General features: G+C 46.5%; 1 protein-coding gene across 8 annotated transcripts in view; it reads right to left on the reverse strand.

Annotated features, from left to right (window-relative positions):
- Positions 1–15900, reverse strand: part of FOXN3 (forkhead box N3) — a 210093-nt gene that overhangs the window by 132851 nt on the left and 61342 nt on the right. For 4 of the 8 annotated variants that reach the window (XM_063399185.1, XM_063399187.1, XM_063399186.1 and 1 more), the window contains one exon: positions 1701–2257. In XM_063399185.1, the coding sequence (XP_063255255.1) occupies positions 1701–2243 (543 nt within the window). In that variant the 5' untranslated portion in view covers positions 2244–2257. Of the gene's footprint in view, positions 1–1700; positions 2258–3811; positions 4348–4835; positions 5072–15900 lie in introns of those variants that run through there. The other 4 variants (XM_063399190.1, XM_063399184.1, XM_063399191.1 and 1 more) reach the window with 2 other exon arrangements.

Consider the following 15900-nt stretch of genomic DNA (forward strand, 5'->3'; position numbering starts at 1 on the left):
GAGCTCAGTGGACAGCCGGATATTTGACAGATAGACATGGAGACAGATTCCTCATTGGAAGGAAGCTGACATCTAAATAGTCAACTTGTAAACAGAGGAAGAGGGACAGAACAAAGCACAAATGGCAGAGTTAAACACATGCCTTGCCAGTTGCCATATTTTAGTGGGTTTTAAAATGCATTGAGTGAAGATTTCTTACAGTCTGGGACAGGGTCATAAAAGTCTGTTGTTGTGTTTGTTATTATAGCCCCACTTCCAAACCAGAACTTAAGACTCTGGCTTACATAAAACAAGATCCGGTTTAGGAACAGGTTTTTTTAATCTCACACACAAGCTTTCACAGCAATTAATTGATAAAAATACAAACATACAGTGTGTGATCAGCAATACGAGGACAGTGGATTCTAGGTAATAACACTTCTTAGAAAGAAAGAATAAAAAGATAGACGGGTCAATCTTTTAAAAGTGAAAGTTCCGTAGAAAAGAAAGTTAACTCATCTAAAATGAAAAGCTGCAAGTTTAGGATAGTGTATGACTCTTTCTCTAGAGTTACTTGAGCTTCTATTCCAGAGCTTTTAAAGTTTAAATTGCACACAAAATAGGGAGAACAGCACCACCAAGAGAAGTTTAGTTTCAGGGTAACAAGACAATCACAGCATTTAACTCACAGGAATACAAAAGCTGAGTGCATCTATTGTTTCTGCCAGGGGGAAGTGTTCACTTTCTGATCTTCAGCCAATTTTTAGAGACAAGACCATGATCAGTGTGATTTTACCTGCTATTTATTTCCCTAACCTGTGAGAAGGCCTCTGAAATTAATTTGCAAGCCAGTATTTTTATCAGTATACTCATACTTTGCCAAAGATTCATCCAGTCTACTGCTTCTTGAGAAGGCCTCCTTTGGATATTGATTCCTGCTCCCAGGCAGAGTGACAGAGCAGACGGCTATGGAAGGGACTGTCCCCACCGCTCTGCTCACTTGCCCATTCCCTTGCACACAGCCTTTTCCTGCAGACACCACTGGGAAATCAGCAATGACACCAGGAAACAACAACCGAGATCCGAAAGCGAAGATGTGCTCCCAGGACTTCTGCTCCACACCAGCTGCAGAAGTTACATGAGCCCAAAGAACACCAAAAATTTTGGTGAATGATAACCTTCACCTTTGATGCCTGACCTGTCTCCTCTCTTTGAAGAGCTTCTCTAGAACTGCCTTGAAACGGAACAAAGCTTCATCACCATTACCCTCCTTATACAAAAGAAAAGTTTTTTCAGATTACAACATAGACTGGGGCAATAGCAATGGACTCTTACATAAGGCATACCCTTTCACTATACATTTGTATAAGCCAGGAACAGCAAGCAGCCCATTTATAACATGATTACATTCATCTAGTATAGCTGGAAACCATTACCACAGCATGATAACTAAAAACAGTATTTAACCACTATGCATGAAGACACCAGCTGGGGGGAAAAACACACACACACACACCGAACACTTTCTTACAGATGTCTAGACAATGAATTTAATAAAATCAGAATGAGCAATGCTAAAGAAATGCTGGCTCTCTGAACTCAATCGACTACATTACCAGGCACAGGGTTGCACATTCTGTATTTCACTGTTAAGGACATATTTTGGGATTAGCAGGTGAATATTTTCAGAACCAGATATGTTTCCATAGTTCCAAACTCACCTGACTTCGGTCTTTGTCCACTTTCTTAAAACACTTATTCAAGGATAGGTTATGCCTCACAGAATTTTTCCATCCAGTGGGTGCATTTGCAAAATATGGAAAGTGTTCCAAGATCCAGTTGTATATATCCTTTACGGGCAGTCTTTTGGTTGGCGAATCCTCAATGGCCATAAATATGAGGCAGCTAAAGGAGTAAGGAGGTTTGCAGTTGGGGTTCTGCTTGGCATCGTAGGGCATGTCAGAGTGGGCAGGAGACGGAGGCGTGTCATCACCGATGTCCTGAACAGGGCTAACGCTCCTTAACACCGAGTCCCCAAAGCTTTTCAGCAAGTTCTTGCTCTCGTGTAACCAGTTCAAATTAGTTAGTTCTTCATCTTCCATGGCCCCTTTATCTAATCTGATGGCAGGCAAAGAGAAATCTAGGTCCTCGTCATCATGAAGTGCCTTTGATAAATCGCTATCTTGATAACGCTGGCTCAATCCACTGGGAACACTAATTCCTGAGCCCTCTGGCTTCTTACTGGGAGGCATGACTGGACCCATTTAGACAGCAGCTCCTGGGAGAGTGAATCCAAAGAAAAGGGAGAAAGAGAAAAAAGTTAGCTCATAAAAAGGTCCTGTGTAACATTTTGACAGCTTTTCCCCAACTGGTGACTTGGCCTTTTGCCATCTGTATTAAACATGACAGTTTCACTTAACGCTCATCCACAACTGTTGAATAAAATAATCTAAAGTCAGCACAAGAGAAGAAATTTCAGTTGATGGAATAAAATGGTAATCCAGATACACCTCAGTTCTGCATACACATGAAGCCCCACACAGGAAATTCCAAACCGTGTCTCTTTAAAGAGGAAGCGGTGTTTTCAAACCATTGAATACTCCAATTGTATCACTTTAATAAGGATGTGAACTAAAACCAAAACAAAACAAAAAAGTGACTTACGGCCAGTTGCTTCAGATTAATTTCAGCTGTTTCACATTTGAGGACAATACAACAGCACCATGATTAAAATCACTCTGGCTAAAGGCCTAGGCAGACACACATCCGATCTGACTTGGTTGCACCAAAACTCAGAAATGAGAGCAGAACCTCCAAAACAGCAAGGTCAGGAGAAAGTAGGAGAGAAAGCAACACCCAGTAGTTTTGGGCGCAGGGCCAAGAAATGGGGAAGCAAGTGCCAGAGCAATAGAGCACTTTAAAAATGTATGTAAACAGAGATGATTTTAACATAAGCTAAACTTATTTCAAGCACAGTAGAAAACAAGGGTCAGAAAGACCGCGATGATGCTCAACAATGGCCTGGAAGAGGCAGGATGAGCTGCTGAGGGTACTGCACCAGCAGGCCTTGGGGGAGGGAGCCTTTGAGTACTAATATTTGGGATTACCCAAGTACCTCAGAAGCAAAGTGAAGTTGCCCCTGCCCAATTCAAGAGAAGCAGACGAGCCCAACAGCTCTACTTCAAAAGCAGGAGACAGGCTCCCTTAGCTTCTACATACAGTCCAACTACCAGGAATTAGGTCTGGAGATATGAACAGAAGTGGAACAAAAACTGGACGGAGTTAATACCAGAATTTAAATGGACGAAACTTTCTGCACAAACACTGAACAAAGAACAAAACGATTCCCTGTACCTACAACACAGCCCAGGCAGCTACCTGAAGTCATGCAGTCACACAGTCAATACCGTAAATGAAAGGCAAAAAAAGCTACAGGTGATAACAGAATGAACTATTTATCTGCAGAGAAAAAAAGAGCAACACAGCCATTATGGGAAAGAGAAATAATGGACTTTAATTTAGCCATCATAAATGGGCATAAATGAAAACTTTTACGCTGAGTCTTTTTATCAAGAAGTTACAGCAAAGCAGACATTTTCAAAAAATGAAACTCTTCCACACAGAAGCCCATCAATACACTCAACATGTTCAGTGAAAATGTACAGCTTTACATGAGTAAGTAGCTGGAAAAGGAAAAAATACCGAGGCAGATATAAACACCAGGAGGCCAAAATTGTGTCGGCCCCACTTCCTAGTTTTCAAAACTGCATCCAGCTGAACCAGAAGGCAAACAAGAGAATGGCCAGCGTCCAGGGGCACTGGCAGTGCCTACCTACGCCACACACTCAATTTTGACTCCAAATGGAAGTTCCGTCCCATGAGCTTCTAAACAGGAAAATTATATGATGGCTGACAGTAAAGTAATTTAATTGCACTGTTGCTATGACAACATGCTGCTCTCTTTCTGTTTAATTTCCTTATTTGCCAGTATCCTCCCAAAGGGCCGTATCACTTCATGATTTTTTCCCCCGTCTCTCTCTCCCCGCTCCAGGCAGCGGGGGTGACCGGGCGGCCGCGGCCCCGCGGAGCCCCCTCGGGCCGGCAGGGAAGTCCGGCGGCGCCCGGCCAAAAAGCGGCTCCCAGCGAGCGGGGCCGCCGCGGGCGGGCGGGGTGCCCGGGGCAGCCCCCGCGGCGGCGGGGCCCGACTGGGGCCACCCCGGGGGAGTCCGGGAGGGCCCGCCAGCGAAGCCCGTGGCGGCTGCAGCGGCGCCCCGCCGGCAGACAAAGGAGCGCCGGTCACGGGCTAGCCCCGGCCGGCCGGACGCGCCGAGCCCGCGGGAGCTCCGCCGGACGCGCCCCGCACGCGCGCCCGCCGCGGCCGAGGGGGGGCGCACCGGGGCGCGCGCCCCGCCCGCGCTCCCACCGCACCCGCCGCGCGGGGGGGCGCGCGCCCATTGGCCGCGGCCGCAGCCAATCAATGGCGTTGCCAGGCGACCGGGGCTGCTCGGGCCGGGCGGCGCGCGCCGCGCGCCCCGCCGATGCCGGCCAGGTGTCACCGGCCCGCGCGGCCCCGCGCGGCTCCTGCACGTGCGCGTGCGTGCCCCGAGCTCCTGGCCCGAGCGCTGCCGGGACCCCCGGCGGGACGAGCTCGCGCCGGGCGCGGCCCCGCGGCGCGGGCACGGCCGGGCTCGGCGGGGTCACGGCGGCGCGCACGCCGGGCCGCGCACCAACTCCCGACCAAGTTGTGGCGCGGGGCCGGGCCGAGCCGGGCGGGACTGCACCGCGCCGCTCCCCGCGGCCGGCCCCGCGCCGCCCCGCCCCGCGCAACGCCGCCAACAACAACAACGGCAACTTACCTGGCAGGGGGCGGCGGTTTCACCGCGGTCCCTTCATGGCAGTGGCACAAAGTTTCATCTGACGGAGCCAGGCATGGCGCGCCCGCGCCTCAGCCCGAGCCCCGGGGGTGCCGCGGGGGTCCCGGCGCACGGGGCTCCGCCGCCTGCATGGGGCCCGCCTGCCCCACGCCCGCCCCGCGCTCCCGACGGGCAGCGGTCCGCCTCGGTGCGAGCCCGAGAGCGAGAAATTGTTTCCACTGCAAACAAAAAAGGCGACACATGACCACGGAGGGAGGGGAGAGAGGGAAAACGTGGGCTGGGCCAGCCGCGACGGGAGAAGCCGCGGAAGGGAGGGCCGCCGGCGGTGGGGGAGGGCGGTGGTTCCTGCCGGCCGCCGGCGGGGACCCAGCCGTGCCGTCCTGCGGAGCCCTCACCCGCTCCGGCCCCCGCCCGGGTCGTGCCGGGCCGGCCGGGGGCGGGCGGGTGTCCGAGGTCGGGCGGGAGGCGCTCGGGAAGTGCTGACGCGCAGAGAGCCGGCAGCCGCGGCGCTCGCACTTGTGCGAGTCTCCTCTCCCCCGCCCGGCCAGGCCGACCCCGGCTGAACCGCGGTGTACACCGAAGGCATCGACGAGCCCCGGGAGCCCACGGCTTAGCATAGCGGAGCCCTGCTTCTACTCCTCCCGCAAGACGAGCGGGGGAGGCATCTTTTAGCACCCTCCCAGTGGGCAGGTAATTCCTGCCGAAAACGGGCGAAGCTGCCGGCCCGGCGGCGCACACGAGTCCGCCGGCCGGAGCCAGGCACCGGCACCTGCCGCTGCCCGCTGTGAGCGAGCCGGGCCCGGCGGGGGGCTGCGGGCGGCGGCAGGCGCGGGTCCCGCACGGCGGCTCGGCTGCTGCCCCCGGGAATCGCGAAACTACGGCCACTGCCGCGGTGTGCCGTGCACAGCGGAGAACCGTGCTGCAGAAATCTGCCGGCCCCGGGAATGAGTAGAATATCTCCTGCAGGAAATCTGCTTTAAAAGAAGGCTTGACTCAATTATGAACAATGGTGCATTTTCTCCTCTGCTATCACACCCTGACATAACTAGTACTAAGTTGAGTAAAAAACCCTTGCCATCACTTGAATTAATTGAAGGGAACTAACTTGATTTAAAAATAAATAAGTTGTCCAGTCTAGACAGCACTAGCTGAACGTACAGTCTCTTATATGGTACATGCCAGATCTCAAGTAGCTTCAGTGATTTGCAGCACAAAATTAAAGTATGATTGTCTACCCACAAAACAAGTACATGAAACTGTTTCATAGCTGGTCCACAAATATCAAACATTTTCCACGGGGGTAAACAATGCTTGCAGATTTATCATACTTTAAAATAAATTTTGCTTTCACTACAGAAAATGCCTGCTGCAGAAATGTTTAAACAATCACTTAAGTCAGAAATGTAGAAATGCTTAAACCAAAAACTTAAGTGACAAATGCAGAAATGTTTAAACAATCACTTAAGTCAGAAATACAGGTATCCATCCCAGTGCAGTCCTCTCTGGACACAGATATTGTCACTAAGCCAGGAAGAAAAACATTTTAGTTGTTTTAGAATAGCTGCCTCAAGACCTTAAGGGAATTCGGCATTATTTCCCAATGGATGGGTTACATCCTTTAATCTCTTTAACATTCACAAAATTCACAGTTTTAGATGAGAGTGGCAAGCACCTCATTCTCAAAGTGTAGGGATAAGAAGCATTTCATTGATTCTCTGGAACTAGAAATTCCTGTCATAACTAGCTAAGACTTCTTTTGCCGATAGCTTTCCCTCCCCTAGCCAGTGACCTGCTATTTCACATTCTTGCATATTTTCAAGAAGACACACCAGCAGCTGAATTGCAGAATGGGAAGAATACCTATCAGGCAGCAAAGTATCATCATTACCCACTGGCAATCCTGCCCTGTGACTACACCAGCCCATACACTCCAAGAGACAGCAAGACCATCAGTTTACACAGCTCTTACCTCATGGCCATTTGGTTTCAAACCCAAACTAAATTATCAAAGTAAACTCCACCCACCTGAACTTACTCCAAATGCTTCAGACATTTTTCTGAGTGAATCAACATGCTGCTTTATTGGCAAGCAAGGAGATTTATTGCATTTATTATCACTTGTAAAAGTCAAGTGTCTTGAAAGACTACCAAGAAGAATTCAGCTAATGAGAAGTATTTCTGAAGTGAGAAGGGGGAAGCCTCATGAGATGCAGGGTAGTACGCAAAGAAAATTACACCGTGAATACATTATGCATGCATCCCATTATGATGGCTCAGTTTTGTTCAGAACATGGGGCCAAATTCCCCATGAATATTGCTGGAATATGCTCAGTTTCAGAGTTTTCTGGTTTTTCCATGGCAGGTAGGAATCTCCCCAGAGTGCACACTAGAGATTGCATTGAAGGGCCGCTGAAAGACATTTGCTGTGCAGGCAGAAAAGGCCGCATGACCAGCCCAGGGGCCAGCGGCAGGTGGTGGAGAAGGTTAGGACAGCAGGGGGACAGGCTGCCCGCGGGGGAGAGCTGGCACATGCTCCCCAATGAGGTGCCCCACAGGAGGCAGCAGTGCAGGGCAGCCTCTCGTTGCCTCCCACTTACCCCTGAGCTCAACAGCAACTGCAGCTGCTGACTTGCAGAGCACTAAAATACCAGCAACAAGGTAAACACTACTATCTTGCCTCTTAGGAAGACTGTTCCCCAACATCTGACTTTTTGCTGGAATACCTAATACAAGTAATTTAGGAAAGGAGCAGAGTCTCATGCAGCTCTATTGAAAGAACATTAACTGCTGGCTTAGAGACTACAGCAGCAGCAGAACAACTAATGTACAGCCATCAAGTAACTAAATACCCACTGTAATCTCAGGCAAGCCCCCAAATTTATTAGAGTGTTGATTTCCCTGTTTCTAAGACAGCAATAATACTAATTCATTTAGCGTAAGATTTGCAACACTGACAGATGAAACTGTTTGTATATAAAGACCAAAGTACTTGCCGTACTGAAGGCTGATTAGAAGTTCCAACAGTGCAGAGCTGCACTTTAGCCTTGTGGGCTAATATACAACAGTCTAATCTTTCCACTCAGATTTCAGAATACCAACTGCAGATGTTGCAGTATCTTATTTAATGAGGATTTCCAGCCATCTCCCTATACTCCTTTATCTCTTATCCTCCTCTAGATTGGAATCCCTGAAAATTTCCCACAAGCTATCAAGCACACAAGCACAGCAAGGGTCATGGGCTCATGGGCTCATCTTCCCCTCTCAATCTCCGTCTCTGCTGGGAACATCTTTCTTTGCTAGTATTATGACCATGTGTCGTGGTTTAACCCCAGAGAGCAACTAAATACCACACAGTCGCTTGCTCCTTCCACCATACACACGTAGTGAGGAGAGGAATCAGAATTTTAAAAAAATTAAATGAAAAAAATAAATAAAAAAACACACCTTAACTTATGGGTTGAGATAGGGATAGTTTCATAATTTAAACAAAATAAAAGATGATGATGATAATACAAGAAAGAGGAATAACACCCATGAGGAACAAATAATGCACAATACATTTGCTCATCACCTGCTGACTGATGCCCTGTTCATCCCTAAGAAGTACTTGGCCCCTCCTGGCCAATTCCTCCACAGTTTATATACTGGGCATGATGCTTATGGTATGGAAAATTCCTTTAGCCAGTTCAGATCCCCTCTCCTGGCCATGCTCCCTCCTGGCTTCTTGTACACGGCTCACTGTCAGAGCACAGGAAACTGAAAAGTCCTTCACTTAGGGCAAGCACTGCACAGCAACAACTAAAACATCATTGTGATAACAACTTAATTCTCATACTGAATCCAAAAATACAGCACCACTGTTCCAGTCAAAAGCAGGACACCATGTCACACGACCTTGCTAAATACTTCTACTTTCTGCCTTCTGGCCTCACCTACCACACTTCAACAGTCCTGCACTATTTATCCTCACCTTTAAGCCTCTCTTCCTAACTTGGTCTCCAACTACCATGTCTAGGCCTGACACCTGTACTGACCACCTCATTTTGTGTCAGTTCTTCCCCCATGCAGAATGACTGTAAGTCCCCATCAGTCTTGACATTTCTAATCTTCTGTTTTCTCTGAGGCAATGGATTTAATCTTGTACAGAGCACAAGCACATTGGACATTTTCAAGAACTTACAAAAACTAAATCATGAATAAAGCATATGTTTATTCATTTCCTCTTTCACAACTCCTGTTCTCAGCATTCTTCTCCTGTATTATCACCACTTCTTTATTTTTAACCACAGCAGACCAACCTGGTTTTGTTTTTTGCACTACGCCTCCCTTTGGGGCAGAGAAACAGCTGTGTCTGAATTCCTGGAACAGGACCAGAACAGGCAGAGTGTCTGCCCTGTACAGAGGTAACACACCTAATGGGCTGACAAACAGTGTCCTGCTGCCCTGAGGAGAGCACCTCTGGCTTTGCAGCTGCTCTGAGTGCAGCTGTACCCTGCCTGCCCATCCCAGGGCTTTTGCAAGCTGCCCTCCTCTTTCTTCACCCTCAGCAAGCACCAAGCTAGAAGGTGCATGTGCAGGCCCAGCATACTCTAGCTTACCAACAGATCTACCTTTTGCTCATTCACTCAAGAACATGGAGTAAGATTTACAAAGCATTTTCCCAACCTTGCATTTAATTAGTCTTCAAGTTCTCATTTTCCCCAGCAGGCAAAACCCAATGGAAACAGAACTGAATCTGTAACAAAAGGAGCACCAATACAAAGCTTTGTCAGAAGTGTGAGCAAACGAAACTATCTACAGCATTTCTGTTTCACAGGCTAAAATAAAATTATTTTCTTCCAATAAAATCCACAGTTTTTATTAGATAGCTCCTTTATAAATTAATGTATGCACATTTACAATGTTATTGTAGTAACGCTTGCAGTTTCTAGGGAAATGAGTATACTTAGTGCTAAAATTATATACAGCTGAGAAGATATCAGCAATTGTGTTTCTGTGCATGACTGTGATGGGAGGAGAGCATCAGGCGTGCTCATTTGTCCTACATATATTTGTTAAAATGGGTCCATATGAGAGATGCTTTCGTGGTGTAATTACCCAACACACAAGGACCCCAAGCACAAACTCAGCTTATACTGGGGAAGGGAAGCTTCTGCCAGTGCAGCTTATTTTGATGGCCTAGTCAGTGGAAAGCAAAATGTGACTGGGATAAACATATCTTTACTGGAGTCTTCTGCTATAATGGTCTGAACACACCTAACTAACTCAGTTGGTACATTAGCTGTAACACAAGCCAGTATTTCTAGCACAGTTGCAGTGTTTAAAGAGGCTGAAAAACAAAAGAACTGTGTTCTGGAGTTTGGTGCTCAGACTCTGCTCTCTCTGCTTTACACTCGGTAAAGGTGTAATGCCACAAGATGTGGCCTAGTGTTATCTCAGCATCAGTATTCACCACTTGGCAGCTGAAGTCAAACTTACAAGTAATCAGCATAACCAGAAATCAACTGTATTTTTGTTCTCAAAAGCAGTGTGGAGGAAAAACAGCAGCCAACACTGCAGACAAGTAAAGATCAGAAGTTTTGGGGAAAACTACAATGGAAAACCGCATTCTTTTTATTAAGCTTCCAAACTGCATTGCCAAGTGGAATTTCTAAAATTAAGACAAAATTGTTTCAAGTCAACATCCTTTCTTATTCCTTTCCTGAACACAAACTGTTCATCAATTATTGTATGAATTTGTCCTTTATTTGTATATCTATGCATACAAAATTAAGTTTGCAACAGGACCTCACAGGCAGTGAAGTTTGTGTTCACATCTCATCAACTAACACCAAACACAGTTTACCATCACAACTGCTGTGAGCCACAAGGCAATTATTCTCCTCCGACCATTTGCTTGTGCCAGGTGCATTTCCTAGCCACAATTAAATTTGTGTGAATCCCAGCTTGATTTCCAGCTTTTTGTAGCACAGGATATACCAGGGCTTTTTTCTTTACTCACTACTTGGCTCTACTCTTCCTGTACGTTTCTTGAACACTGTTCCCGGAGGAAATCCTGTGAAATGCAGATTCCCAGACTGCAACAACACAGAGACAACCATGAGAGCCTGTACGAGGTGCTGCAGGGATCAAGCACAAGCGTGGCTGTACTGACCTACAGCTGTGTCTGCAAAGAGATGCTGAAGGGCTGCAGGTTGTGGGAAACACACTAAGTGCCATAAAATGAATAAGCAGGTTTCTGGCCTTGGTGTGGTTTTAGTGCTACAGACCAGCCCACCAAAAGCACCAGGGAGCAAGGAATGGAAAACAATGAAAAACTGCAGTGGAAGGACTAAAAAGAGCCAGTACCATCTGCAGAAAGGTTCTTTCTTGTCCTGTGCTCCCCTCCACAGCCACAAGTGAGGTGGCCTCCAAGGCTGAATGAGAGAGCAGCATCAGGCAGAGCAGGTAAGCAAGATTTTGGGAGGAAGGAGGAAAGCTGGCATAGCAAAAAAGCACAGTTCAAGTACCCACATCCCAGCAACAACTTCTGTGACCAGAGAACCACCCCCTGCCTGCCACATTCATGTCCTGTGAGGTGGGTTTCCCTGCAAGCAGCTTTTGGCTTCTCTATGGTGACAAGAGCACATTATTATAATGGACTGACTTATTCACTGGGACGTGAATTTCTGCCAGGCCTTTTGGCACTGCCCCAGTCTTTCTGGCAACAGGTAACTTCAGTGAGCAGCTGCAGGGATCTGGGAGATATGGTGCATCTGGCACCTCACAGAATTTTTGCGGGCAAATTTGACATTCCACAGGTTTCTCACAGGGATGCCACAAGGAAGGGGTGGGCCTCAGCTGCTGAAGTACCATGAACTAATCTTGGAATGTTTTTCTCTTTAAATCTGCAGTCTTGTAAACATTGATAGTTAAACCTTTTTCTTAGGTTCAGCTGGTTCCAGCACAGTTTAGCACTTCCATAAGCATTTCAACGACAAAAAAAATGTTATGGCTATGTTGTGGCTTAATCCCAGCCAGCAACTAAGTACTATGCATGTGCTTACTCACTTCTCCTGCCCCTGGTGGGACAGGAAAGAGAATTGCAAAAAGGTAAAACCTGTGAGTTGAAGTAAAAACAGTTTAATAAATGAAATAAATTACATTAACAGTTGTAGTGAAAAGGAAGATATGAGAGAGGGAAAGAGAGAAAAATAAATCCCAAGGTGGACACAAAAATGATGGACAATACAATTGCTCACCACCTGCTGAGCCATGCCCAGCCCATACCCCGGTGATCAGCCCTTCACAGCCAACTCCCCCAGTTCATCTACTAGGCATGGTGCTCTTTGATATGGAATATCTCTCTGGCCAGTTGCAGTCAGCTGTCCTGGCTGTGCTCTCTCCTGGCTTGTTGTGCACCTGCTTGCTGGCAGAGCATGGGAAACTGAAAAGCCCTAGACTTAGGCTAGGCACTGCACAGCAACAACTAAACCAGCGGCATGTTACCCATGTCATTCTCATAATAAATCCAAACCTCAGCATTATATCAGCTACTAGAAAGAAAATTAACTCCATCACAGCCTAAATCAAAATCAGCCATAACAAAATTTTTAAGAACACTTGAGGAGAAAAGTCACTTTTATTGCTTGTATGCAAGTAGAGGGTTTTACTTATTCCACATCACCTGTCACATAATTTTCAATATTCTTTTTCACAACGAGAAACACCCCCAACATGAAAACAACACAATATCAAACCAAACACCACATGTAAGAAAAAAGAGATAAGCTATCCCTGGAAAAAGCCCTGTAGGTTATTGGATCCCTGCTGGGCAGCAGAGTTGGGGTTTCAGCAGCAGACAGGCCACTCAGGGCTGTGCCAGCACAAACCAGGCTGCACCGAGCCTTTTGCCTGCAAACAGAAGACCCGTGTAATGACAACCACAAAACTCACTTAAGCTCTGAAAAGGTGACTAATGAGCTCATTCATACTCCCTATAAATTATTCACTACAACACTGAACCCACTCAAGACAAATGGCAAAGTAAACTTTAAATACAGGGAGCAGAAGCCTCCCGTGTTGTCAACTTCTGCCTGTAAAACTTTTTGCAATGCAACAGACACTTCACTTGCTTCTGCCCCTTTGCTAAAATCACTCAAATGTTTAGACCTTTTTTACTACCTCTAGCAGAGTTAAGGCAGATACAGCTCCTACAAATTTATTTTGCCACTGCCAAGTCTTTTACTTTAGTAGTTCCAGGTAATCACAAAGCACTATACATTGCTTTAAATTAGATTCTTCAGAAATTAAAGTCTGACCTCAAAATGAAGGCCAGGTCTAAAGAAGTAAGAAGACAATAGCACATACATGTTTAATGAGAAGCAGCCCATCTCCAGAGCCTGCACTTATTGATACTTCAGTGAATATCTATAATTTGTGCCAAAATGAAAGCTGACATCTTAAAAAAACACAGTTTCATTTCTTAGGTGCTGGTCCAAAAAAGCTTCTGATATGTTTGGAAAGAGTCCATTTGTAAGAATGCTTTTGTTATCCTGTTTAGTGTGAAATAAGAGGCAGATAATGGTTGGATGTTAACAGCACTAGTGGAGTTTGCGGCTGTGGTGGCTGGAACAGGCATTCACTCTCTTCAAACAGTACTTTTCATAAGATAAATTACTCACACCATTTTGAAGTTAACTTTAGTAACTTGTTGCAGGTTGAACTAGCAAGACAGAGTGAACTACAGAGTGACATTAAAGACAATGTCTTACATGACATGTCTGATCTTCAGTGGGAAAACATTACTTGCACCTCTGGTTACGGGATCAACTCCAAAGGTCAGGAACAACTAAATAACAGGGAAAGCCAGGAGTTACATAGCTAAAGTCCAGTAGGGTATAAAGTAAGGTAAAGTATGGGAGACATAAGGCAACATCAAGGTGATATTTAAACACAAGAAAAGAAAAATGGCTAATAAAAGAAGTTTGCAAATGAAAAAAAATATTTCCGATTTCACTAATTTCTTCTTCCAAATTTCACTAATTTCTTCTTTCTTCCAAACTGTCAGTAACAGTAACTAAGCAGACTAAGAAATTCTGCACTACTTGAAGACAAGGACTTTACCACCTACCAACATCTATGTGATGAGTCTTCATTTATTTAAATCCATGATCCTAAATTACCAGAGATGCACAGAAACCATATTGCCCTGTTAGTGATTGGTGAAATGGTGATTAGAAAAACACAAACACAAGACAGCAAAGGAGCAGCCTACATCACACAGCATGCATGTCAACTTTTCAAAAGCGGTTGTGTTTTAACCCCAGCCAGCAGCTAAGTCCCACACAGCTACTTGCTCACTGTCCCCCAGGCCCAGTTGGAATGTAAAGGAAAACTGGAAAAAGGTAAAGCTCAAGTGTTAAGAACAGTTTAATGACTGAAATAAAGGTAATAATAATATTAATAACAACAACAGTAATAATAATAGATGAACAAGTGATGAATAATACAATTGCCACCACCTGCTGACTGATGCTCAGCCTGTACCCCTGCAGTGATCAGCCCCTGGCAGCAATCTCCCTCCACACTGAGCATGATGTTGGATGGCATGGAATATCCCTTTGGCCAGTTTGTGTCACCTGTCCTGCCTGTGCTCCCTTCCAGTTTATTTCTGGACCTGCTCACTGTCAGAGCACAAGAAACTGAAAAGTCCTTGACTTAGGGTAAGCACTGCACTGCAACACCTAAAACATCAGTGTGTTATCAATATTACTCTCATTATTAAATCTAATCCACAGACCTCTACCAGCTACTAGGACGAAATTAACTCTATCCCAGCTGAAATCAGGACAAAAGCAGTGAGATTCCTACCCCTCCTGTAACTGAAGGGCGTTGGCAAAGTGCTGCATTGAAATCACAGACCCCACTAACCTGCCTGGCAAGGGGTGTTCACCTCCCAGTTCAGAGGTGGGAAACAGGGGCACTTCCTGCAGCCGCCTCCCCACACCCTGCTCCCCATTTCCCTAATGAGGCCCAGCAGTGATGTCAGTTTTGCCCAAGGCATGATTTGGTCTAAATAATAACCAACTACAGTTGGCTACATAATCAGAGGAATGCCAGATCCGGGGGAGGATCAGCAAACAAACTGGCGGGACAGCTTTTAACTGTGTGCAACAAAGTCAAAACATGGCTACAAGTGTCAGTGAACCTCTTGACTGGTCAATGCCACTACTCTGCTGAGATTGCCCTGGATGGCTTTGAACTAAGAGGTCACCTGGGAGCTTCCTGAGATCCGGGTCTCTGCAAACTCCTGCGAGGCTGCCATGCCATGGGAAGGGCACCCCGCAGCACCGAGCAGCGCTGACACCCCTCTGGGGCCAGCTGATGCTGCTGGGGCCAAGGCAGCCGGACTGTGCTGGGTACCAGGGCAAATGCAGCTCAATCCAAAGCCACTCCGTGGCTGTGACCTCTGCCGGAACACTGGGCCTGCTGCTCCTCCTTCCTCTTGACTCTCCAAACAACATCATCTCATAGCTCTCCAGAACCCAGTGTATGCCAGTGGGGAAAGCTGGGCTACTCTGTGCTTTGGTCATATCATTACAACAAACTGTAGGTATTTCTTACCTGTAAGTAGAAAATTTAGATGTTCACGAAGCAAAAACTCATAGATTCAAGAAACATGAAAAACTGTGGCCTCTTTAAAATGTGTAATGCTCACCTCCTCAGGAAATAAATTGTCTCTCTGCTCATCCATTTACCATGCACAGGTCCCAGTCAAAAAAAGGCCAAGATTTATATGCTCCAGTGATTACAGGGTAGTGACTTTGCCGAGTGAGAAAATCTGTAAAGTGCTGACCAGATGAGGCCAGAGAATACACACATCACCTTTACTTTTATGTATTTCTGTCCATTGTCACAACCTCTACAAAAATGGAGAAGGCAAAACAAATGGGCTGCAACAAGCACTGCCATCAGTAACTTCCTACTATTCTGCTATAGCTCTGGTCTTGCACACTTCTTGTACACAGCCAGGGTCGACTCAGAATTCCCATACACACACATCAGA

Source organism: Prinia subflava, chromosome 5 (assembly GCF_021018805.1).
Source record: "Prinia subflava isolate CZ2003 ecotype Zambia chromosome 5, Cam_Psub_1.2, whole genome shotgun sequence".
NCBI lineage: Eukaryota > Metazoa > Chordata > Aves > Passeriformes > Cisticolidae > Prinia > Prinia subflava.